Source organism: Salpingoeca rosetta (assembly GCF_000188695.1).
Source record: "Salpingoeca rosetta unplaced genomic scaffold supercont1.3, whole genome shotgun sequence".
NCBI lineage: Eukaryota > Choanoflagellata > Craspedida > Salpingoecidae > Salpingoeca > Salpingoeca rosetta.
Genome location: NW_004754931.1, coordinates 399,734 through 408,016, shown reverse-complemented (window position 1 = coordinate 408,016; position 8,283 = coordinate 399,734). Strand labels below are relative to the sequence as shown.

General features: G+C 59.0%; 3 protein-coding genes across 3 annotated transcripts in view; 1 reads left to right on the top strand and 2 right to left on the bottom strand.

Moving 5' to 3' along the window:
* The window catches only part of PTSG_11763 (uncharacterized protein), a 4,549-nt gene extending 3,842 nt beyond the window's left edge, over positions 1 to 707 (bottom strand). The window contains exon 1 of the mRNA XM_004997581.1: positions 1 to 707. This exon is cut by the window's left edge and continues 276 nt beyond it. Coding sequence (XP_004997638.1) covers positions 1 to 667 — 667 coding nt within the window. The 5' untranslated portion in view covers positions 668 to 707.
* Positions 708 to 855: 148 nt separating this feature from the next.
* Positions 856 to 5,892, top strand: PTSG_01659 (kinesin-Like protein). Its single transcript, XM_004997580.1, has 3 exons — positions 856 to 4,945; positions 5,109 to 5,252; positions 5,509 to 5,892. Exons 1-3 carry the CDS (start codon positions 887 to 889, stop codon positions 5,644 to 5,646), a joined length of 4,341 nt encoding a protein of 1,446 aa, XP_004997637.1. The 5' UTR covers positions 856 to 886; the 3' UTR covers positions 5,647 to 5,892.
* Positions 5,893 to 5,996: 104 nt separating this feature from the next.
* On the bottom strand, positions 5,997 to 8,209 carry PTSG_01658 (uncharacterized protein). Its single transcript, XM_004997579.1, has 6 exons — positions 7,879 to 8,209; positions 7,581 to 7,630; positions 7,357 to 7,423; positions 6,832 to 7,139; positions 6,492 to 6,601; positions 5,997 to 6,204 (listed from the first exon to the last, which is right to left on the bottom strand). The coding sequence occupies exons 1-6, from the start codon at positions 8,189 to 8,191 to the stop codon at positions 6,063 to 6,065; spliced, it is 990 nt and encodes a 329-aa protein (XP_004997636.1). The 5' UTR covers positions 8,192 to 8,209; the 3' UTR covers positions 5,997 to 6,062.
* Between the last annotated feature and the right edge of the window lie 74 nt (positions 8,210 to 8,283).

Here is an 8,283-nt window from a genome sequence, read left to right as displayed (position 1 = left end):
CTGGCTGCGACTTCTCAGCTGCAACTGCAACTACGCCCGGTTGCTCCTCGTCCTCGCCCGCCCCATCCTTCTTCGCATCAGCGCCATCATCATCAGCATCATCAGCGGCAGCCGTGGCAACCGTGTCGTCGTCATCTCCTGCAGTGACATCCGTTGCGTTGTCCCCTTCACCCTCGTCCTTCGTCTTGTCTTGTTGCTCTCCTTCTTTTCCATCGTTGTCCGGTTCCCTGTCAGTCTCAACATCCTCCTGCTGCTGGCTGTGACTGTCATCATCGGCGTCCGCTGCTGCGTCCATCGTTGCTGGCGCCTGTGTTTCTTCCACCTGCGACTCAGCAGCGTCACCAGCCTCAGCGCTGCTGGTGTCCTTCTGCACATCTTCCCCTCCTTCTTTGTCAGCCCTCTCTTCCTTCTCGCCTTCTACCTCCTGTGTCGTAGCAGCGGCAGCAGGCATCTGAGTCTCCGGCACCTGGGTCTCCGGCACCTGGCTTTCTGGGACCTGGGTCTCTGGCACCTGCAGTTGTTCTGTGGCCTCTTCTTCCTCTACATTGGTTGACACGGGCACTGTTTCGGGCACTTGGCTTTCCTGCTGCGTCTCTGTCACCGGTTGCGTCTCGGGCACCTGCGTCTCCCCCACAGCGCTGTCGCTCGCATCGTCGTGGTCGGCCATGGTCGTGCTGTGCTGTGTGTTGTGTGGTGGCGCTGCTTGCACACACGAAAATGCAATTTATCGTGTCGTTGTCCGGTCGTGTTGTCGTGTTGTTGTTTGGGGTTGTTGTGCATCGCTGACCGGTTGTTGTTGGCCCTTCCTTCTCCTCACCCTTCCCCTCCTTTATCCTTTCTTCTCTCCCCTTGCCCCCCCCCCCCTCCCCGCTTCAAGCACATCGCCATGGCGACGAACGGGAAGCGGACTGTGAGGAGGAGGGCCTCTGTGTCCCACGGGGTGGGTGGCAGTGACGCCGTGCGTGTGGCGGTGCGCGTGCGCCCGTTCAACAGCCGCGAGCTGCACTCGGCAGCACGGTGCGTGGTAGAGATGAAGGGCAGCCAGACCATCCTGCAGGATCCAAGTGGCACGCGCCAGCCGCGCCCGTTCACCTTCGACTACTCGTACTGGTCCTTTGACGGGTTCGAGACACAGCCAGATGGCACCATCGTCAAGAAGGCAGACAACTACGCGGACCAGGAAACCGTGTACCGTGACCTGGGCAAGGACGCCGTCAAGGACGCCATGGACGGCTACAACGCCGCCATCTTCGCGTACGGCCAGACCGGCGCCGGCAAGTCCTTCACCATGGTCGGCTACAATGCAAACGAAGGCATCATCCCGCGCCTCACGCGCGACCTCTTCCGTGAAACGGCAATCTCCCGCGCCTCCCCGGTCGGCGACGCAGCGTCATCGCCAGCACGCCCCAGCAACAACAACAACAACAACAACAACGGGCCCAGCGGTGCCCCTCAAGGCAGTCACAGCGGCGGTATCGAGTACCAGGTCACCTTCTCCATGCTGGAGATCTACAACGAGCGCATTACCGACCTTCTCTCATCTGCCGGCGGGGAGCTCAAGCTGAGGCAGCACCCGAAGCAGGGCTTCTACGTGCAGGGCCTGCAGAAGGTGGCCGTGAGCAGCTACGATGACGTTCGCAAGCGCATGGACCTCGGCGTTCGTAACCGGACCACAGCGGCCACAACCATGAACGAGACGTCCTCCCGCTCCCACATGGTCGTCACTCTGCACGTGAAACAGATCTTCCTCAACACCAGCGGCGAGAGCACCACAAAGTACTCGGACATCCACCTCGTTGACCTGGCGGGCTCCGAGCGCGCCGAAGCAAGCGCCGCCGTCTCAGACCGCCTGAAGGAAGGCGCAGCCATCAACCAGTCCCTCTCCACCCTGGGCAACGTCATATCTGCACTGGCCGAGCGCGGCGCCGGCCGCACAGACGTCGTGGTGCCATACCGGAACTCGGCCCTGACCAAGCTCCTGCACAACGCGCTTGGCGGAAACTCCAAGACCAACATGATCGCAGCCATCAGCCCCGCCGCCATCAACTACGAGGAGACGCTCTCCACGCTGCGCTACGCTGACAGGGCCAAGCAGATCCGCAACAAGGCCGTGGTGAACGAGAGCCCAACAGACAAGCTGATCCGGGAGCTGCGCGAGGAGAACGCGCGGCTGATGGCTGTGCTCTCCGAGGGCGGCATGACACCGGAGCAACTGGCCGAGGTGCGCGCAGACAAGCAGCTGCTGGGGAGAGAGGTGGCGGACTTGGAGACGCAGTGGTCCAAGCAGCTGGAGGCAGCGCGGCAGGAGTGGGAGCAGCAGCTCTCGCTGGACGACAACCTGCTTGCCCTCGCACAGCAGAGCGAAATCCAGGCAGACGCGCACCTCAGCAACATCAACCCAGACCCGCAGCTGTCGCACGTGATCAAGCACGTGTTGCCGGAGGGCGTGACGATGGTGGCCAGGCTCGACAACATGGACGAGGAGACGCTTGACGAGCACAGCGACCTGTTTGCGGACGTGGACCACATCCTGGAAATGAGCGGACCAAGCATCCAGCAGCGCCACTGCAAACTCGAGCGAAAGGGCACGCAGGTGGTGCTCACCCCCGAACCCGTCGGCGGTCACAGCATTGGCGGCGGCGGCGACGGCGCGACTAACAGCGGTGGGGCCGGGAATGGTGGTGTGACGAGTGAGGACGTGCAGGTGCGGGTGAACGGCGAGGTGGTTGCGCCTGGCCATGCAAGGGCACTGCAGCACCTTGATCGGGTTGTGTTTGGCCCGGGCCAGGCATACCTCTACTTTGCCGAGCAGAGCGCGCGCGAGAGCGACACGGTTGCTGATGTGCAGAACTACGACTACGACTTTGTGCAAATGGAGATTGCGAGCGCGCAGGGCCTGGGCCAGTTCCTGCGCGCGTCCACAAATCTTTCCATGGATCCGGACACGCAGCGGCTGCGGCAGGCGCTTGTCGCTGTTGCGCCGATGGTGACGACAGCCAACGCCATCAGCGCAGAGCTGAAGCGCGGGGTGCGGTTTGAGATTGTGGTGAAGACCGGCACGACGCACGCGCTGAACGACAAGAGCAAAGAGGTGCTGGTGCAGGTCACGGACACGACCACGGGGTTTGTGTGGCGGTGGGACAGGGCCAAGTTTGTGAATCGCTGCGAGCTGATGAAGATGATGTTCAACGAGCGGCAGAAGGAGCAGCGGGAGCGACGCGGAAGTCAACTCCGGCAGTCGCTGGAGCGAAAACAGCAGGCAAACAAGCACAGGGCCATGCACCCGGGCACGATTAGCGAGGACGGAGCCGTGAATGGCAGCAGCGGTGATGGTGGAGGAGGGGTGGGGGCTGGGCGAAAGGCAAAGGCAGCAGGAAGAGGAAAAGGAGGAGGAGGAAAGAAGAGCAAAAGCAGCAGCGTGCTTCCGAGTGCCTTGTCGTCGTCCTCATCAGCGGCAACAGCAACAACATCGTCGTCCAAGCCAAATGGCGGTGGCGCTGGCTATGCGAAGATCCACAGCAGCAGTAGTAGCAGTAGCACTGGTGGTGCTGCGAATGGAGGGAAGGGCAAGGCGCCCCGGCGAGCAAACAGTTATAGCAGTGCCCTGCAGGCGAAGAAAGACCAGCACAAGCAGCAGCAGCAGCAGCACGCAGTGGCCCAGCGCGAACACACCAATTCTGGTGATGAGCTCTTTGGCATGCACACGGCACGAGCAACAGCAATAGCAACGGCGGTGTCCGGTACATCGCCTGTGCTGTCGTCACCATCACCAACGCCACCAGCAGGGGTGAGCAGCAACACCACCACCAACAACAGCGCGAGTGCACACGCAAATGACCCGTTCTGGGATCCGCCAGAGGACCTGTTTCTCGGCAGCAGCTTTGTGTACTTGCAGCCGCTGGCGTTTGGCGTCGGCGTGGACGAGACGCTGCCCGTCACAGACTACCGCGGCCTCACCGTTGCCCTGCTTGATGTGCATGTGTCCCTGTGCGACCACGGAGGCAAGACGCTGCCTGACTTTGCGCTCGTGCAAGACCCGTCTGACTTTGCCGACCGGCGCGTGGATGTGCTGGTGCGCATTGACCGGGCGCGCGATGTGGAGTGGGTGCAGCAGGACACGACGCGCGGGGTGGCCTGCCGCTACCGGTTCTACACGGACGCGAAGAAGCGCACAACGCGCGAGGTGTATCGCTCGCCGCAGGCGGCAGAGTTTGCATATAGCAAGCAGTTCACCATTCGCACGTGCAGCCCAAACTTTGTCAACTATCTCAAGACAAACGTGCTGGTGTTAGAGCTGTGGGGGAAGCAGGGCGATGGCACGACGAAGCTGCGACGGCAACACACGGGCGGGCTCCTGTCGGCAACCATGTCGCTGCCAGGCAGCAGCAGCAGCAGCAGCAGCAGCAGGAGGGGTGGTGGCGGTGGTACCGGTGGTGGTGGTGATGGTAGCAACGACCGGCGCAATGTGCGCGGAAAGTGGACAGCAGCTGCAGCAACAGCGCTGTCGTCGTCAGCGCGTGCTGGTGACGGCGCTGCGTTTGGCGGAGAGGTGAAGAGTGGGCGGGCAATGCCTGAGATGCGACGCAAGGGCGAGACGGGCGCCAGATTCGCCAGCACACAGGGGAAAAAGACGAAGACAAAGGGCAGTCGCAGCGTGAGTGTTGGCGACGACAGCGGTGCTGTGAACGACAGCGGGCTTCGCAGTGGTGTTGGCAGTGCGATAGGCGAAGGCCGTGATGATGGTGATGGCGGTGATGATGATGGTGGTGGTGATGGTGATGGGGGCTCGTCGCGGGACCCTGTTGCGCGCGACTTTGAGCGGCAGATGGATGCTGTGGTGATGGAGGCGATGTGGCTGGAGGAGAAGCGACGGCTGCAGGCGGTCATTGAGGACCTGCAGCAGGAGGTCGAGTTCCTGCAGATTGAAAAGGGCCAGCTCGAGAAGGTACGTGGTGTGGTGTAGTGTGGTGTGATTTGTGGTGCAGTGTGATTTGTGGTGTGGTGTTGGATGTTGATGTTGAAGCTGTAGCTATGTGGCGGGGGCGTGAGTGTCTTCGTCCCGCCTTGTTGGCTCATCTCTTTTTCCGCATTTCCCACCACCACTACAGGAGATGAGTGTGATTGTGCTTGAGAAGACACGCACGTCGTCCTCTCTTGAGAAGGACAGCCTGCACGATGTTGTTGACGCCTTCACCACAAAGCATCGAAACCTCCACCGCCGCCTCAACAAGGCCATGCGCACAAACAAGAAGGTGTGGTGTGTGTGTATGTCTGTGGTGTGTGTATGTGGTGTGGTGTGTGTGATGTGATGTGTGTGTGTGTTTTGTGGTATGATGTGATGTGTAGTGTGTTCAATGGCTTGGCCTTGCGTGTTGTGTTGCACTGTTGCGTTGTGCCTACCGCTGCCTGCCACGCCAGTGTCCAGGAGCTTTCTTGTGACTCCGAACATCTCATCCCTTGCTCACCACCACCACCACCACCACCACCACCACCACCACTGCACCTCAGGCTGACACGGATGCGATTGCGCAGGAGCTGCAGGCGGAGTGCGATGGTCTTGAAGCGGTTGCAAATCAAATTACGCGGCAGATGATGACTGTTCTCACAGACGTCCGCAGCACCATCACACACATCTCACGATCATGACACCTGCACACCTCTGCGTGTGTGTATGTATGTGTGTGTGTGTGTGTGTGTGTGTGTGTGTGTGTGTGTGTGGCAGTGGCACAGTCCCTTGCACTTCCCCTGCGTTGTTTGTGTGTTGCTTGATGGCAAACTCCTTTTGTTAGATGACCACCCATTCTCACTTCTCACTCAGTTTCGTTTATTATGTGAATCGACTTTGCTTGCTTCTCTTGTGTCTGCTTCATGGCAATAAACAACTACACGATCCTTTAGTGTCGACACCAAGCAAGCAACACGTGTGTGAGGGAGTGGGTGCCCACCTGGCACGAAAAGCTGATCATGACAGCCGTGCATGCGCGTGCACTCATGTTCCACAACACACCTACTGCCCCTGGTGCGATTCTTGATGAGCGAGTGATGAGAGAGTTACACACGCGTCAGTCATCGTCGTCGTAATCACGGGGGCGACTCGGCCGCTTCAACGGCTGCTCCTGCTGTTGTTGTTGTTGTTGTTGTTGTGCTTTGCGCAGCCTCCGCTCGAACAGGTCGACCGCTCGGTCATAAAGCGCCACGTCGTACCTGCCGGACGTGAGCACGAACGATTTGGGGAGGGGGTGGGGGTAAGGGCAGCATGACGTGCGATACAGATGACGACTTAACTCAAAACACGCCCGGCGTGCGTTGCAGGTGACGACTTGAACTCTAAGCACACCCACACGCACGCACACCCACACACACCCACACACACACACACACACACACACACACACACACACACACACACACACACACACACACACACACACACACACACACACACACACACACACACACACACACACACACACACACACACACACACACACCGAGCAGAGTGGCGGATGGCGGCGATGGTTTCGGCGTTTGGTGTCGGGCCCGCGCGTGTGTTTCGATTCGATTTCTTGATTCCGTGGCGCTCTCGCAGTCGCACCGCACCCTGACGTCAACACACAGGACAGCCGTTAGTAGCATGTCAACACATGTTTGCGGATGTGCGTGTGTGCATGCGAATGGGTGTGTGCATGTATGTAAATTAGCATGCGCATGTACGTGCGCATGCGTACATGCGATTGTGGAGTGATGTCGCCGTCAGAACCATTCGCCTCTTCCCCAAAACAGCACCCACACTCCTCTATCTCGCCTTTCCTGCGTCTCTGCATCACCCACCCGAAATATGTGCGGCAGTGTCGCTTCGAGCAGCGCTAACGTGTCATCAAAGCGCTCTGTGATGCCGACGACGGCGTAGTTGTGCTCGAGATTATACAGCGCCTGCTCCAGCGCAGCGGGGCCAACCCTGTTGCACACGTCCGCGTGCCCGCAGAAGAATTTGGTCATCAGGTTCCCGCCCATGTTCCGTGCGAACGTGCAGTTGTCGCCGTGTGCAAGACACTCGTCCACGCTCCAGTCTGCCTGCTCCCCCAACTTGCGCCGCACTTGCTCCCGCTTTGACGAGTCGCCAGTTCGCGCAAAGTAGTCTGCATGCGTGTGTGCGTGCGTGCGTGCGTATGTGTTAGTGCATGAGGACACGTTCATGACCTCTTGTGCGCGAGATGTCAACAGTCAAGCCATGATGCTATGAATCTAGCCTGGTGCCGCTCTAATCACGCGACATCGACAGCACATGCCACACCTATCCTCTCACCCCTCTGCCCCCTCACACCCGTGGCAAGCACGCAGGCTTTGGTTCCCAACATGATGATACGATGCGGGCGGCCGGCTCCCGAACCATGTTGATGTACACTGGCTGTTGCAACCCAAACTAAGGACGTTGAGAAAGGCAGACGCAGAAGCACAAGCGTGTGAGGACATGAGAGCGTCCAACGCGGAAATATCGCACAGGGCGATGTCATAAGCACGGTAGTGGTTCGCAGCAGATGAACGTAGAGCCGAGACGCACCACAACATCACGTGCTCACCTGTGTAAAGTTGATGTACCTGACATGCTGATCATAAATCACATGCTGGTCTGCATGCGTTGACACAAAGTCCGCCGATACACATGTGCAAGAACACAGTTAGCTAGGCGAGGATGCGACGGAAATGAGCAACGAAACCTTCACGTATAGAGTGACTCCACTTGAAAGAAGCAAAACACACACTTGTACAATTACACAATGACACAACACACACGCACACACGCACAGACACACAGACACACACACATGCACACAAAGACACTAACACACACACACACCCCTTCACAAGGCACCCTACCAAAGTTTGTCTCAAAGACAAAGTTGATGCGTTCAGCGTTTGCGCGTTCCTCCTCACGAGACCAGCGTTTGCGATCATCATAGACTTTGGAGCTGACAAACTTCAGGTTGCGTTTGTGCCGTGCCAAATCAGAGATGATGCTTCGCAGGGCCGTCGATGCTGCCTTTGGAACCCTGTTGTAGAACACCTTTGTCGCATCCGTAGCCTGGTCACTGGCGATGCCAGCAGCCCCACAACTTGTTGGGCCTGCGAGGACCATCATCATCACCACCACCACCAGCACAACAAGCGGCCAGCTCAGAAACGCCACCATTGCGCATCTTGGTGCTGCCGCCATCTCGTTGAGTCTTCTCCTCTTCTTTGCCATCATCTTCAAGAACCAAAGCGGCGCTGGTGGCACGGTAC